The following is a 16,281-nucleotide window of genomic DNA, read 5'->3' on the forward strand; positions in this document are numbered from 1 at the left end:
TGGAGGGGGGGGCACCTGTCTACAGTGGGAAAGCCCACTTCTTACTAGAAAAGACGGCACTTGGAAGGCATAGATCAACATTTGCCTGTGGGCAAAGTCTTTTTCAGAGATGTGACTGAGTACTTGGCGAACAGGTACTTAGGCTCAATTGCTAGCAGTGGAAAGCTCAATCTATGGCAAGGTGCCAAAGACCCAAAACATTGGCAAGTGATGTCTGGGGACACCACTTGATTGACAGGGGGGGAACTTCTTGGGCCAAATTGGAACTCCAAATGGACAATGTTTGGCCCACAGGCTTGATGTTTAGAGTCTTTAGAGTCACAGAGCTGACCTAAAGAGAAGAGATTTGAAGGCACAGAGCAGGCCAGCTGACGAGATATGTGCTTTCAGAGGCATCCTTCCTCAGCTGGAAGAACTTTGAAGGGTGTAACCATGCATAGGGGAGGTGGGGGAAAGGAGATGAGGTTGGGACAGGCTGGTTGGACATTGGTTTGACAGCTTCGGTGTGCATGCTCACATGCACTGTATACACTCTGTAGTTCATGTATTTTTGGGGCAGTATGGATAGTTTTTGGACCCTCTTTTCTTTTTTTGAGAGTCAGTGTGCTTCTGCAGAACCTTAAAGTTCCCTTCTTCCTGTGCTTGGGTGGTGCCATTTTGGCTACAGAAACAACAGCATTTCTTCCATCATTGGAAGAAATTTAAAATTTATTTAAAGAACAAGCGTATAATAGATTAGAATTAATGGAAATGAGGGAGATACAAAGAGGTTGTGGATAATATAATGGTATGAAATAAGTATTGTTAGAAGATAATTATAATTTAATTATGAGGTAAGATATAGGTAGAGTGTAAAAGGATGAGATATAAAAGATAGAGAAATAAGGTAATATTAAAGTAATAATTAGAGTTTATATAAGATTTAGAGTTTACTAAGGATGATCTGTAAAGAAACGCAGGTGGTGGAATGAGGAAGTCAATAGATTAGAAATAAGGGTTATAAGTTAGAATTTTTGCTTTTGTATTTTTGTATTTTTTGTATTTTGTATTTTCTTTTTGTGTTTTGTATTTTTGTATGTCTTTGTTGTTTGTTAAAAAAACCCTTTAATACTTTTTTTAAAAAAGAAACAACAGTATTCACCCCCGTAAAGATGGGAAAGGAAAGGATTGATTACAGTAGTTTGTCAATAGCAGGACTGATCTTTTATTCAGTTTCATGTATACTTATTCTTTGTCAATGAGGGCACATACAGAAATGAAATGCACATGAAATAATTGGAAAACGTATACAAAATGCTGCCAATGGCAAAGCTCTCGTGCCTTATTCCCTGGCCTGTTCATTTTAATTGACGCGTCTCTCATTCTTCTTGCTTGAAACAGAAGCTATGTTGCAGTGTTTTGTATCAGAATGGTTTGGCAGGTGCCAGTAAGGTCATTTAATGCCACGATCTGGTGGGATATGATGGGTTGGCGGCAGTCATATGACATTATGACAATTACAAGCAGAGAACCATTAAAAAAAAGTTCCACCTCTGAACTTATTGGTGACAAAGGTTTTTGTTGTTTGTAAGAGCTCAAATTGTCCAATTGTCCAATAACAGCAGAGTTTGCTGAAACAAGGATCATCTCCTGGTGATGCAGAATGTTCGCTGCAAGGGGTCCAACAATCTGCTCTAAAGAGAATGGTGAAAAAGATACAATTACTGGACAAACTGTTACCAGGCCAGCATATAAAAATAATAAAAAAGACTTCTTGGCCAGCTTTCAATGCTTAGCCCCCACCCCCACTCAGTAATAGAATTTGCTGAAAACCTCAATGGCAAGTTTGTCTGCATGGATTTCTAATTCCTTTCCTGCTCCTTTAAGCTGATGAGAAGTGAAATTTCACAAAATACCCCAAAATTCACATTATATTCTTTATTATATGTAAAAATAAAGGGACCCCTGACCATGATTGGCCGAGAGAGCTGGCGTACAGCTTCCAGGTCAGGCACCCCCAAACTGCGGCCCTCCAGATGTTTTGGCCTACAACTCTCATGATCCCTAGATAACAGGACCAGTGGTCGGAGAACATGGGAATTGTAGTCCAAAACATCTGGAGGGCCGAAGTTTGGGGATGCCTGTTCCAGGTCATGTGGCCAACATGACAAAGCCGCTTCTGGCGAACCAGGGCAGCACATGGAAACACCGTTTACCTTCTAGCTGTAGTGGTACCTATTTACCTAAGTGTGCTCATATATTTTCTCCCCTGTGCGGTCAAATCTAATAACTTATATCTCTCAGGATGTTTACCTGATGGAATAATGAATGTAGAAAAGAAATAATTAGAAAATGAGACGCAGGTAGCAGGACTAATAATTTAAAACAAGACCCCTTTGGTGCAATGTACAGTGGCAGGGAGGAGAAAGCTATTTTAAAAAGGAAGAAGAATTCCTGCAGAATGGAATAATGAGGTGCCCCAAGTAAGAAGGTCATCCTCATTAAGAAGACCATGGGCAAATTTTGCTGGAGGGGAAGACAATGGTAGCTAAGATATGTAAGGCACAGCTTTTAAATAACAGCTAATGCATCCTGCACTGATCAGATAGTTAATTAATGTTTCAGCCATTCTCAGAATTCCAAACCTTTGAAATTCAACTGTATTGAAAGACGATACAGTTTAACCCATTGGTGGGCTGAAAATGCAGCCGTGTAAAAAGACACCGACACCCACACTTACACTATAGTGGCCCTGAATCAACGAGTAATTTATACGGAAGCCTATTTTACTTTATTGAATCAGCTTATAGTGCACTGGCTCATATACAAAAAAAAAAAATCCTTCCAGTAGCACCTTAGAGACCAACTAAGTTTGTCATAGGTGTGAGCTTTTGTGTGCATGTATCTGAAGAACTGTGCATGCACACGAAAGCTCATACCTATGACAAACTTAGTTGGTCTCTAAGGTGCTACTGGAAGGATTTTTTTAAATTTTGTTTTGACTGCATCAGACCAACACAGCTACCTACCTGTGGCTCATATATGTTTCACAGCATATGCTGATAGTTATATTACCTTAATACCACCACCAAGTAAATTTCCTTTCAGTAGCAGAACTGAGCCCACATTCCTTTTTCACACAAGAATCCACCTCTGGGTTTACCCCGGGCATTCTTTACGTAAGAAAATAAGAACAGCCCATCTGCTGGATTAGTCCAATGGTTTGTCTAGTCCAGCCTCCTGTCCTCACTGTGGCCAATCAGATGCCATGGGAAGCCCCAAGGCAGGAACTGCCTGCAACAGCACCCCATAACAGCACTTGTCACCCCCAGCAAATAGCATCCACAGGCTTACTGCCTCTAGCAGCAGAGGGAGAACTTAGCTTTTCTTTGTTTCAGGCACCCAATTTGGGGAGGGGAACCTTTTTGTTGCTAAATAATTTGGAGCCAGAGAACTGTGTTCTCTTTCTCATTTTGTCTGTCTGTCTTGCTTATCTTACTGTACCCTGTCTTGATAACTTCTTGCTGTGACGTGGCTTAGAAGTCTGAAATATAAAGTAAAATAATAAAAGAAGTCTACTGAAAATCGCTCTGGTCTTCTGCCTGCCCCTGCCTTAAACATTTCAAATATCCAGCAAGTGTTAAATAAAGGAAAGAAGCTGGTTTATTAATGAAAGGGAGTTAAGCGATGTCAGTTTGCAAAGTGTGTTGTATATATGCCATTACCTCTGTTATCAGGAGACGCCTGCTCTTTCCCTGGTGGGTTTCAAAGCAGAGTCTGAAATAACACATGCTGTTCATGAACACTGTTAAGGATCTGGAAGTGGTAGCTATTGACATCATAAACTTTTAAATAAAAATTTAAAACCAAAGAAGCATCTGGCAGTGGTTACATATGCCCCAGTGACTTGTTACTGTTGGGTTTCCTATGTGGGTCTGCCTTTGAAAATCTTACAGAAGTGGTCCAGAACAGGGCTGCCAAGCAGTTAGCAGGGGCAAGCAACATGGAACACACCTCTCCAATTTTGGGAGCATGGGGGTGTGGGTAAAAAGGCTGGGGGACAAAACCCACCGCCAAATTTCAGAGGCAGGGGGCAGGGGCAAAATTTGGAGGAGGATAAAGCTTACTGCTACTACTTGAGCATCTCTAAATGGCTGCTGGGTGGAAAGCTGCCTATCCTCCTTTCTCCATAATGATGCTATTACATTACATATAATTGCTTTAGAAAAGTGGGGTGGGGACCTGGACAAGGAAAGCACAAGAGGGGAGTGCTTTGTTCATGACATCATAGGATTTAAGTGTTGCCATTCTGCAATACCCCTTCATAGGTCACTGCTTTGTTGTGGCAAAAGGGCTTGAATAACTCCAAGAAGCTATGAGCTATGCCGTGCAGGGCCACCCAAGACAGACAGGTCATAGCCGAGAGTTTAGACTAAATGTGATCCACCTGGAGAAGGAACTGGCAATCCACTCCAATATTTTGCCAAGGAAACTCCATGGACATAAAAAAGGAGAAGCTTTGAGAAGAAAGTGAGACTTTCCAAGGCATGCTCTGGTTCATGGGGTCACAACTAAGATGATTAAACAACAAATTCTGCAATAAATGTTCATATGGAAGAGGCCATTGGAGGTATACAGTACTGTAAATGGTTTCAGAGAAGGTACGTGGGGACACAGAATGATGTTTTGAGGTCTGACATCAGGATGGCATTTATTTCCAGCAGCTCCTAATTGACTGTAGGACATTCATTCTAACATATCATTTAATGATCGATATGGAAAAACATATGCTTCAGAATCAGCACTTCTGAGATTTAACTTCAGAAATAAAACACACAATTTTTGGGAAATCTTGATACATACCTGCTTTGGAAATGGATGGGTGTACACAATGCCTTCAGCACTAAGACTTGCTTTTCGTCTTGCCATGGGAACTATCAAAATAAGAAAAGGCTTGCAACTTTTAGCTTCAAGCTGGTTTGGAGCTGTTTGGTACTGATATATTTGTCTTACAGCAGGCAGTCCAATTAAGGTAAGAGTCTAGCACACACAAGGTTTAAATCCTTACATAATATGGGCCTTGTCTAGTTGAAGGGAGGCTTCCTCCCATATATCTTTTCCTATGGAAAGAGTTCTCCTGAAGGTGCCATTTTCTGAGCACCTCTGCTGTCAAACGAACAGCCCCAAGGCTACCTTAGTTGTGGAACCCTAGTTGTTGAACTCTTTGGCACGGAAGGGACACCTGGATACCAGCTTTGTTAGAGGGTGTTTCACGGGGACATTTACATTAGACCCCAGACCTGCTGCCTGTTCTCCTCCCCTTTTTATTTTTAATTAACAAATGACATCATATCATTCCAAGAGTGCATTATTGGAGGGAAGAGCTCAATTAATTTGCAATGATGGGTAAATGAATGAGAGAAAGGGAAGGAAGATGATGTCCCATGACCTTTCTTGGTATGCCCCCACATCCTGAAGTTTACTAAGGTTATGTACCACACTTAAAACTGACCAGTCCTTTTTTGAGGGTCGGGGGGGCACGGCGTTATCAAACTTTACCCATCTCAAATTTGTCAAAATGGAGGTGGGTGGAAAATCTTTGGATCAGCGCTAAACCAACCAACAAACCCAGTGCTTTCTTGTGACAGTAGTCACCAGAATAGTGAGCACCAGCACTCCCTCTATTTTTTAAACCAAAGAAACCCTATTCAGTAGATTCCTATTCAGGAGGCACCTTGTAGACTGGCTGTAGGTATGATTTATGAGGTAAAGGTATTGGAACTTACCGTCTGGATGGTGAATAATGGTGATTTTGTCTGTTAGGAAGAAAAATAAGCCAAAATGTGGTTACCACAACTGGTCATGTGTTTTTTTGTTTTGTTTTTTAGTCCAGTCCTTCCCCAAGTGCTATTTGATCTGCATTCATTGAATTGTGAGCATAGATCTACCTCAGAATGTCATATTTTTTCCTCATATTCCAGGGATGGGGAGCCTGCAATCCTTCAACTCCTATCATCCTTGATCATTAACCCTGCTGGATGGGGAATGATGGGAATTGGTGTCCAATGATACTCGGAGGGCTCTCCATCCCAGCACTGTGGTCTTATCTACATTAGTGCGGCACTGAAACTGGAAGTTGGCGTATCAGGATTGGGCCAATATATCCATTTTGGTTTCTCTCACTTTCTCCTTTTCCCTAATTTTAAATCAACTTCTCCACACTTCTACATCAGTTTGAAAATCTGTTTTTTTTAAAGTCCTCACGAACATTTACCAGCATTTTCCTGTGAATTCTAATATGTACATTTTTTGTATGCAATCCCCCCCCCCCAATTTGAACACTTTTGCAAAGTAGTTTCCCCTTTTTGGTACATTATGTTCGCTAATACGTACACTTATATGCATGCTTTGCACGAGTATATGCGTTTTTGTACACATTGCTTGTGCAAAATTCGGAGAAGTGTGGCTTTCAAAGGATGGCTGCGTTTTGGTTCTCATAATCTTTCAGAAAGTGTGAAGTAGTTAAGTTCACCTCGAAATGGAAACAAAGTTAAACTCTCCCCCATACCTAGTGGCAGGCCAGGTAAGAGAAAGGTCCCACAGGCATACAAATGCCCTCCCCATGGAAAAAAAAACTATTTTTCATGCTGAAAAATGCAGAGTGTATTCACAGTCTCTTACCAACCCCAGACTAAAGAAGAGGAGGGGTACAGAGTACTGTGAATCACCTCTAAAGTGATCGCTGCTATTCCTTCCCCTTTCTGGGAGCAACCATAGAAAGTTTCCCTCCAGCCCTCTCCGTGCTTCTGCCAACCTTTCTGTAGTGCTTAATTTTTGTTGATGAGTTGTGGCAACTAAGACACAAACTGGAAGAGTTCAGGGCAGGGATTGTTCTGCCCCTGACAACTCTCTATAACTTGTTAGGAAGGCCTGATTCAAACTTTGAGCATCCCTGGTATAAACAGAGGATTTCCTGGTCCAAAAATACTGAATTGCTGTTCAAAACACGTTTCTTGATTCCATTGCCTATAATTTTGGCATTCCGCACAGCTGCTCATAATTACTATTATGAATCATTTTGGGTTCTTCTATGGGAAGGCAGGTTTCCGTATTTGACAAATCGTCACAAAACTATGGAGAAGCCTATCAAAGCCTTTCCATGGGTTTCACTAGTCTTTGGTTCAGGCCTTGAAAAAAATATATATACAGTTCCCTTCTGCAGCTTATTGAAATGCTAGTTAAATGTAATTTACCATACGTGCTTTCCTCCTCCGGTCTTTTCCTGATAATAGAGTCTCTGAGCTGGCGTATTTTTTCCTTAAGTAAGAAACAAACACACAAACAACAACAAAAATCAATAGCTGCAGTTGATTGTTAAAAATAATGAATGAGTAGCTGGAGGAGTTGGGCTTTTTAGTATTCTGCACACTTAAGCTTCTTAGCACAGGAAATCATTTTAAAAGACATTGGGGGGGAATCTCTCTGTGTGTGTTTTAAAGGAGAATTTTGGTAGAGTTGTGATATATAAAGATCTCTGGAAAGTTTTCTCTAAGAACAAATGCACTATCTCCACAGCTGCCACCCACTCCATCAAGAGGCAATAATTGCCATCCATATGGGCAGCTACCTTGACTCTCATGGCCAAAATAAGAAAGAAGTATTTGTAACCACCCAAGAAGCAATGAGCTATTAGGAAGAACCTGTTCAGCTTTGTTCTGTCAACTTTAGTTTTGCTGCCCAATCACTCCGGTTGCCTTAGAGAAGGACAAGTCAAGTCTTCCCATAATGGTTTGGATGTCATGCTAAACCATGGCTTGAATTTGTCTTGTTTCAAACCAGAGTTAACATTAACCATAGTTTGTCTGTTTGGACAATGATGGAAAATGAATTGCAACTATGTGAAGGCTCAATGTTTTCAGAGCTCTTTAAAGCTAGCTAATCTCTATGAACACTCAAATGCAAATGGTGAGGTGGACTCCAGAAAGAAACTTCTGCAATATTACATATATTACAAATAAACTAAGAGATTCAATGTAGGTGGTGCAGCAATTGTGGCCAAACCCACACCCACACTCATCAAGAACATTGCAGAATCCCACATATAAATCCAATCCAGATGTTGCACTTTTGGTCTAATAAACTATGCTTTAACAGATAGGGAATGAGCCCTGTGCCCATGTACTCTTGTCCCTCTCCTCCCTTTCATCTTTTAAGGGCCTAGCTTTAGTGAAAATATGTTTGTTCCTTAAACCAACTTTCCCATAACATTCAGTCAAGGACACTGTAAACCATGGAGACTTATTTGAGGGATTTCCCCCTGTCACTTCCTGTTTGGCATTACCATCACTGGTATGCTCACTCTGAAAATTAGCCCCAAAATATTCTCCTAATATACACACTTTTGCAAGCAATTTTCCATAGCGTCATGCGTTTTGTAGGATATTTGCTCCAATGTATGCATTTTATGCAACCCTTTACATGGCACATGCATTTTTGTACACATTACTGGGTTGCAGAACGACACTGCAAAATTTGGATAACCGCAAAATTTAAAGGATGGTTGAATTTCTGCCTGCACACTGTTTGAAAAGTGTGACTTAGCTAGATTTGCCTTTGAATGTGAACTGAATCAAATTTCTCCTCCACCCCTAACTATGAGAAACACATGTGGATGTGGTCATTAAAAATGCATGCATTTCACAAGAGTCCCAAGATTTGATTTGAATCCTGGCTATACGTAGAACTATTCACAAGAGTGGGGCAGCTCAGTGGCAGAATTGCCTGCTTTGCCTGCAGATTATCCCAGGTTCAGTTCATGGCATCTCCAGTTTAAAAGATCAGGTGGCAAGGGATGGAAAGGTCTCTGCCTGTCAGGTTTCGGGCAAGCGGCTTCCTCCCTCCCTTTGGCCACGGATAAGCAGAACAAAGCGATAAGAGTCTCTTACCATTTTAAGAGATTTTAATGACCATAGTGAAAGAACAAAGAACCCATTTTCGAAGTAAAGGTGCTTCCAATTAAGGTTTCAACCTACTTCCCCCCAAGTCACCCTCGTCACTTCCTCATCTTGCAACCTCATCTCGCAACCACTGTGCCTTCTGTGTAGCTACCTTATCTAATCTTTTTGACCTTGGACTGAGTGGCTGGACACTTTCCAGCGAACCAGAGTCTGTTAACTCTCTTTTTCTCAGTTCTTCTTCTCCTAGCTGTTCCCCACTCAACTCTGCCCAGCTTTTGTCTTCCAAATTATGTTCCTCTGCAAACCACTGCTCCAAGTCTATGCTGCTCCGCTGCTTCTGGGGCAGCTTCAGGATCCTGGTCAGGGAGAGGGGGGAGGCTCCCACCATACCTCATCAGAGAAGCACTCCTCTGTCTGGTCTCTGACATTGCCTGAGATCCTGGAGGGATGCTGACAGTCAGAGAAGATAATACTGGACCTCATGGACAAAGCAACTGACTTGGCACAAGGAAGCTCCCTATGTGTCTAAAACTGGTACGTCCAACTCAGGTTTTAAAACACACAACACAGGAGAAGAAAAATTTGAAACCCACTAAAACAGCAGAGATATCTTGTTGAACATAGCAGCTAGCTTGTAAGCCCCACACAAAATACACGAGGCTTCTACCTGCTGGGTCGCTTCTAATCCACTTCTGTGATTTTGCCATTCTTTAAATTTCTCCAGAGCTTCATCCACAGAAAGTATCCCCTTCTTCACCTGCTCTTGCAATAGGATGAGCTCTTCTTGTCTCAATGGGATGCCTGGCTTGACGGTACTGTATGTGGTCCTGTCACCTTGAGCTCTATCTTCAAGGAGCAAATGCAAACATACAGGATGGAAGCAAAAACACATTTTGAGCGGCATATATGATAGAAATCTAGATTTCTGAAGCAGAGAAAATGGACAGCCTAGGTGCAATTACTAGATACCTTTTCAGTGTGGTGTAGTGGTAAAATGATACAATGGTTAGCATATCAAGCTAGGGATGGGGAGACACAGGTTAGTTGCCTGGGCTAATTTCACTATATTTCAGCCACATGGGGAGGATGCAAATAAAAGAGGTGGGCCACATCTAGCCCCATGGAAGAAAGGCAAGATATAAAGGAAATAAATACATAAACCCAAACGGTAAAGGTCTAAATGATGGGGGGAAGATGTTGCTTCACCCTGACTTCTTAGAGACACCAGAACATTAAGCTTATTTTCCTTGGTCAGCCTTTATATGTATTATCAGAGCTTTGCCACAACTCCCATTAAGACAGTGATAGGGAGCCTGTCATTTTCTAGATGATGGTGGACTCCAGCTCCCATTAGCACCAGCATAGTCAATGGTAAGGAATGGGAGTTGTTGACATACAAAATTTGGATGACTGCATATCTCCCATCCCTATACCAAGAGATAAGTAACAGGTAGACCTTTCTCCAGGACCTTGTTTCTCCCTTACCTGCTAGGTCTATCAGATTTGAATCTGGATCCCAGCTGGAATATCAATAACTTTTAAGATCCAGGATTAAATTCTATGTTGATAAATGAGATGAATGTTGCCAGGGATTCCAATATCTAGCTGTGATTGGGGGTTCATCCTGGTACACAAAGCATTCACATTCATGGCCATTTGCCTGATTAATTCACTCTCTGTTGAGTTTAGTTGTCATTGGAGTTCCCTTTGTGAGACGGCACTGTACCATTAACTAATTATGAAACTCAAGAAGGGAATCACTGACACATTACATTAAGGCTAAGCACTTTGGCTCATAAGCAAGGACAGGAAATGTAGCACCACCAAGATAGCTTTTCACAGCAACCAAAGCGCACACCACACTTTCCTGAAGACAAATGCTGTGTCATGCTGAATTATCGCTATACTAGAGCTGTACACCATTAGGCTCTCAAAATTCTCTGCCTCATTTGTGGGGAGAAAAATCAGAGGGCCTGTTTCACCTAATTTCTCTAGGGTGGACAACAGAGTTGAACTAGCCACAATGGCTAGCTTCTCCCTAAACTGTCAAAGGTGGTAGGCTTCAGAATTCCGTTTTCTGAGAATCACAAGTGTGGGATGCTTTGCACTCAAGTTGCTGGTCTAATTTGGCCATTGACCTGATCCAGCAGGCTCTTTTGTTCTTATGTGGAAGAGAAATTCTCCAACAGTTTCTTGGGAGGATGCATTATCAGCAGTGGCAGTAGCATACCTCTCTCCCCCCCCCCCCCGCCACATTTTTCTCTCCAACACAGCAGCAACTGGTGCGGGGGCTTAGTAGCCACCATTTAAAATGGTGGGTAATATTTGGAGAACATTCTGCAAAGTGTCCTTTTAAAAGGTAAAGGACCCCTGACAGTTAAGTCCAGTCGCGGATGACTCTGGGGTTGCGGTGCTCATTTTGCTTTACAGGCCGAGGAAGCCGGTGTTTGTCCTCAGACAGTTTTTCCAGGTCATGTGGCCAGCATGACTAAGCCGCTTCTGGTGAAACCAGAGCAGCGCATGGAACCGCCATTTACCTTCCCACCGGAGCGGTACCTATTTAGCTATTTGCACTTTGACGTGCTTTTGAACTGCTAGGTTGGCAGGAGCTGGGACCGAGAAACGGGAGCTCACTCCGTCGCGGGGATTCGAACTGCCGACTTTCTGATTGGCAAGCCCTAGGCTCAGTGGTTTAGACCACAGTGCCACCCATGTCCCTCATCCTTTTAAAAGGAGATGAGAAAAAGAAAATCGCAGAAATTGCCTCACAAACATTGTCTTCTGATAAATTTTGGCTCAACATAGTCAGGTACAATTAGAAATATATGATCCTATCATTTTTGCTATATCAGTGCCTAAGATGCTGCAATAATTCTCAGGCGTGCATGGAGCAAAAGGTGAAATGGGGTCAGCTTACGAATATGAAGAAATGCATTGTGAAAATAGCAACCTAAAATTGCGGACAATTCTAAAGCAGCCATCAAATAAACATGTAACCAATCCAGGGAAGGAAGAAAATTAGTTGAAGGTCTTCACCTACCACCTAAAGCAGTATAAAGTTGGGGACTTTTTGTCAACAGCAATTAGAATATGTTGGGTTTTTTTGCTGTTTTTAAATAGTATATGCCAACAACTTTACATGCTCACAACTTTTACCTGCTCTTTTCCCCTTCCCTTTCCATTGTGATTGTTTTTATTATTTAGTTAGTCACTTTTTCTAAAAAAAAGTCTCAAAGCAACTTAACAAGATCAATTGCAATAGTTAAAAATGATTAAAACCAGAAAATTTAAGACAATGTGCAGTACATAACACCTGAGATTACCAATAATGTAATAAGAAGATCAAGTCCTATCCACCCCACTAAAAGATGAGCACTTACTTACTTACTTACTTACTTACTTACTTACTTGTAGAATGAATTTTTAAAAAGATTCGGGGAAGGATGTAGCTGCTTCCAAGGGCCATTCTACACTGGAAGAATGGAAGGGGTAAGCTATAGCTCCCTCACAGTCATGCTCAGTTTAAACATTGTGTACTTGAGATATTATTTGATCCTGTACCCTTCTTTTTGCTGGGCTGCAGTTATGAGTTTTATTTGTGTTGCTTTTTTGAACACGCAGTTAATGTCTATTTCACTTATTTTGACATTCTGGATATACACTTCTGGGAATCTGGGTTTCCGTCATTTTTTTGTTCCAGTCAAGCAACATTTCAAGCAAAGAACAATTCAGATACTGGGGGCAGGGATTGGGAGGCAGAATCCGGCTGAGCTATATTCCAAAAGCATTCCTATTTTTATTTCATTTTGAGAGAGGAACTGATGGGATTATCTTCTGAGACACAATCAGGAGCATCTGAAGTGGAGCTGTCCCTGCTCTGGACATTGTTTCAATGACACTGATGTCCCTTCCTGACATTATTTCAAGCAGTATACATAGCATCAAACCAGGGGATGCAACAGGCCAAGTGTCCTTCATTGTCTTGACCAGCAGCAATTGGCATAAGAATAGTGGGTGTGTGGATTGCAGGTGAAGAGTGCATCGATTCAGAATTCTAATCAGTCCTCACAATCACTACGGAGATTTCCACATATGCAGCTTAAAGCAGCTTGACATCCACTGGAGTCCGTGCTGGGAAGGTAAAATAGGTTGGCCAGGAAGCTCACTTGCATTACAGTTGCCTGTCCTTCACTGTATTCCACATGGATGAAGATCAGGCATTCAGTTTGCAATCATATGCACGCTTACCAAGGAGTAAGCTGCATTGCACACAGTGGAACTTACTTTGGAGGAAACATATATGGGGTTGTGTTGTCTGGCAACTGATGGCTGATGTGCCAAAAGTCCCCATGGAAGTGATCTCAAAACACGTCAGACGTGCTGGTTCAATTAATACTATGATAGCCAATTAATGATTAGATAGGAACCCTGTAGTAGTAAGCTGGTGGTGATGAGCTCTGACTAATTTTCTGTCCTTCAGCCAACAATATATTGATCCTCATTTTATTGTCTTGTACCAATGAAAAGCTTTAAAACATCAACATTCTGATTTGCAGTTTTTATTGTACCTGGTGGGCTACATGTAGCATGGTAGCATGGAGAATCTGGCCAGCCTATTAAAAATGCATTTATTTCAGCAGGTGATTGATGCTTAGAAATTATTTGAACTTGTAGAGCAGTAACCTTGGACATCGGTGCACCAGCAGCGTCAATAATACCGATATTTAATCATCTCCTAGGAAAATGTTATAATGCTGCTTGAAGGTTGAAGTAAACTCACTGCTCATAAAAATGGAACAAACAGTCAGGAATTCTCTTTTCATCGATTAAATGGCTTTGAACACAGTGGTGCCCTAAACAGGGCACAACTCTACATATTTGCTCAAAAGAAAGTCCCAGTGGTCTGAACTGGAGCTTTTCCCTTGCTAATTGTGCATAGCTCTGTATTCTTAAATTGTTGTCATGTCCCAGTAAAGGAAGTTACAAAAACTAAACTGCATCTGCTTGGAAACTTCTGATTCTCTGGGTTAGAACTTAAGACCTGAGCTCGGAGGTCAGTAGAGTTGCACAGCACAGCTCCTGATGAGAACTATACCGCTGGAAGTGGGGAGGCTCCCTTTTCTAATGCCTTGCAAGTAGAAAAGTAGTGGATCAAGCATAGCTTTCTTTCCAACAGTGTTATTTCTGGTGGGGAGCACTAAAACAAGCCCTGAAATGGGCTCCAAGGAAAAGGAGGCGGCGGGACTGAGCCAGTCTGGGATCTGCTGGATCCTGCACCAGATGATGGTGTCACACCTGATCTGGACCTGATCTCTGTACCAGTTATCCTTCCCTTCCCTTCCACTGCTGCTGCTCTGAGGGGCTGGGCTGGGGCTATGGCATTGGTCCTGTCTCTCCAGAAATCCCTGCCGGCTGGTTAGATTGTGCCCTAAGTCTCAGTCTAGCTCTGTAACTGTCACATTTGCCCTGTGATTGCTCCCATTGGCAGTGCAGCCTGGCAAAGAACAGTGAGAAATAAGAAAGGACTGTAGAAGAATAGATGCATTTAACATCCAGTCCTAGACTGACAATGTAAACTTACCCTGCCACAAGTTGTGTCAGGGAACCAGCAAACGTGAGTTTTTGCAGATTGTTGCATTGGGTTATTATACTGCCATGAGCAGCCTGTCTGGACCATATATATATATATATATGTATATATAAATCAACAAAATTATCATACCTGGTTTTCTGGCAGCACACAGCAACTTCTCATTACCAGCATGAGTTCTGGTTGCCTTTTGCTGAAAAACTACGCAAAAAGGAAATTAGGAAATGAAAGATGGCAGCAGAATCAGTATGGTGATTACTTTTTAGAACTCCAGTGCCTTGCAAGAGCATCCAAGGACCTTGAAAACAGATTATAAGGAAATAGCATGAGTTCTCACAGTGTTGATGGGCATTATTTTGGAATACTTCAGGGTAGAGGCAAATTCAGAAGTGCAGTATCCCTTCATGATGCTCACAGCCATGCCTCCTTACAGCCACACCCCCTCAAAGTCACGCCCCTACTAAGATTATACAAGCGTCTTAGATTATACAATAATCTCATAATCACACATTGTGATGCATTGTGTCAGGGGTTTTTGCAGCTACTCTTGAGTAAAGACGCTCCACGCCTGCTTGTCTTAAAGTGTTTATTATGGTGCATTCTATGTACAGCGCAAAGTCTATGGAGAACATGTCTGCTTAGTCTGAGTCAGAACCTCGCAATGGCTTCTTTCTGTTTCGCACCCAACATAACAGTTTGGGGATGCCAAAGCGCCTCCCTATGGGGTGCCGTTCACCTCAATTCAGGCGTTGGGGGAAAGGGCCGCCCTTCTGACTGCCTTCCCTGCCTTTCCGGCCCCTCTTCCTCCCTCTGAGCTCGGAGTGGAGGCTCTTTGACTCTGCCTGAGCCCTGTCCCTCACTCTCTGCTTCCTGCCTCCTGTAATCTGATCTGCTGCTAGACTACTGCTCTGAGAGGAACTCAATTGGATTAGTGGAGGCTGTTCCCTATAAGCCTTCCCCCTTGCAGATTGTAATGGAGATCTCTCTGTGTTGCCTTTCAGATAGATCTACTATTTTCTGTGCAAATGATTTGGAGTGTTCCAATATATTTCCCCCCCCCACAGCAGCTTAAATTGCCTTTTTCTTGAAGTTCCATTGTCCATAACAAAATTTGCACACCATTCTCTTCAAACTGAAGCACCTCCCTGCAGCCTTGCCCTCCCCCCTTGGTCCAGCTCTCCACTGCCCCAGACCACACTTGGCCATACATGGTAGGAAGCTTGATTGTGTCACCAAATAGAGAGGACATATCTGTCAATCGGTTGACCTCTCTCAGTTTCTCATTTCTCAAATCTTAAGTTCAGTTCTCCACATTTTCTCACCAGGATGTGAATTATATATATATATATATATATATATATATATATATATATATATCCTCATGATAATCCATCAGCATTCTAGCAGGAATGTTTCCCTTGAGACACACATTTTTGTATGCAGTGGTTTAATGGTTAGAGTGCTGGACTAAGACCTGGGCTCAAATTCCCACTCAGGTCTCTGGGTGACCTTGATCCAGTCACTGTCTCTCTCAGCCTAAACAACCTCATAGGGCTGTTGTGAGGATAAAATGTGAAGAGCAGGAATTGTAGACACTTCTTGAGCTCTTTGGAGGACAAGTGAGCTAGAATTGTGCTAATAAACAATAAATAAAAACGAACATGCAAATCTTTGCAAGTTGTCAGGGACTGGGCAGAAGAGGAATGGTAGAGACCGCTGGGAAATAATGGGAGAGGAAGAAGAGGAAGCACCAGG

General features: G+C 42.1%; 1 protein-coding gene across 3 annotated transcripts in view; it reads right to left on the reverse strand.

The window, feature by feature from the left end:
- Positions 1–1,189: 1,189 nt before the first annotated feature.
- BANK1 (B cell scaffold protein with ankyrin repeats 1) overlaps positions 1,190–16,281 on the reverse strand; it is a 187,248-nt gene continuing 172,156 nt past the window's right edge. The window contains exons 11-17 of one of the 3 annotated variants that reach the window (XM_088660491.1): positions 14,659–14,727; positions 9,604–9,782; positions 7,233–7,296; positions 5,766–5,795; positions 4,843–4,913; positions 3,705–3,756; positions 1,190–1,668 (exon numbers count right to left, since the gene is read on the reverse strand). In XM_088660491.1, coding sequence (XP_088516617.1) covers positions 3,745–3,756; positions 4,843–4,913; positions 5,766–5,795; positions 7,233–7,296; positions 9,604–9,782; positions 14,659–14,727 — 425 coding nt within the window. In that variant the 3' untranslated portion in view covers positions 1,190–1,668; positions 3,705–3,744. Of the gene's footprint in view, positions 1,674–3,460; positions 3,524–3,704; positions 3,757–4,842; positions 4,914–5,765; positions 5,796–7,232; positions 7,297–9,603; positions 9,783–14,658; positions 14,728–16,281 lie in introns of those variants that run through there. The other 2 variants (XM_035114023.3, XM_088660492.1) reach the window with 2 other exon arrangements.

Source organism: Zootoca vivipara, chromosome Z1 (assembly GCF_965207765.1).
Source record: "Zootoca vivipara chromosome Z1, rZooViv2.hap1.1, whole genome shotgun sequence".
Lineage (NCBI taxonomy): Eukaryota > Metazoa > Chordata > Lepidosauria > Squamata > Lacertidae > Zootoca > Zootoca vivipara.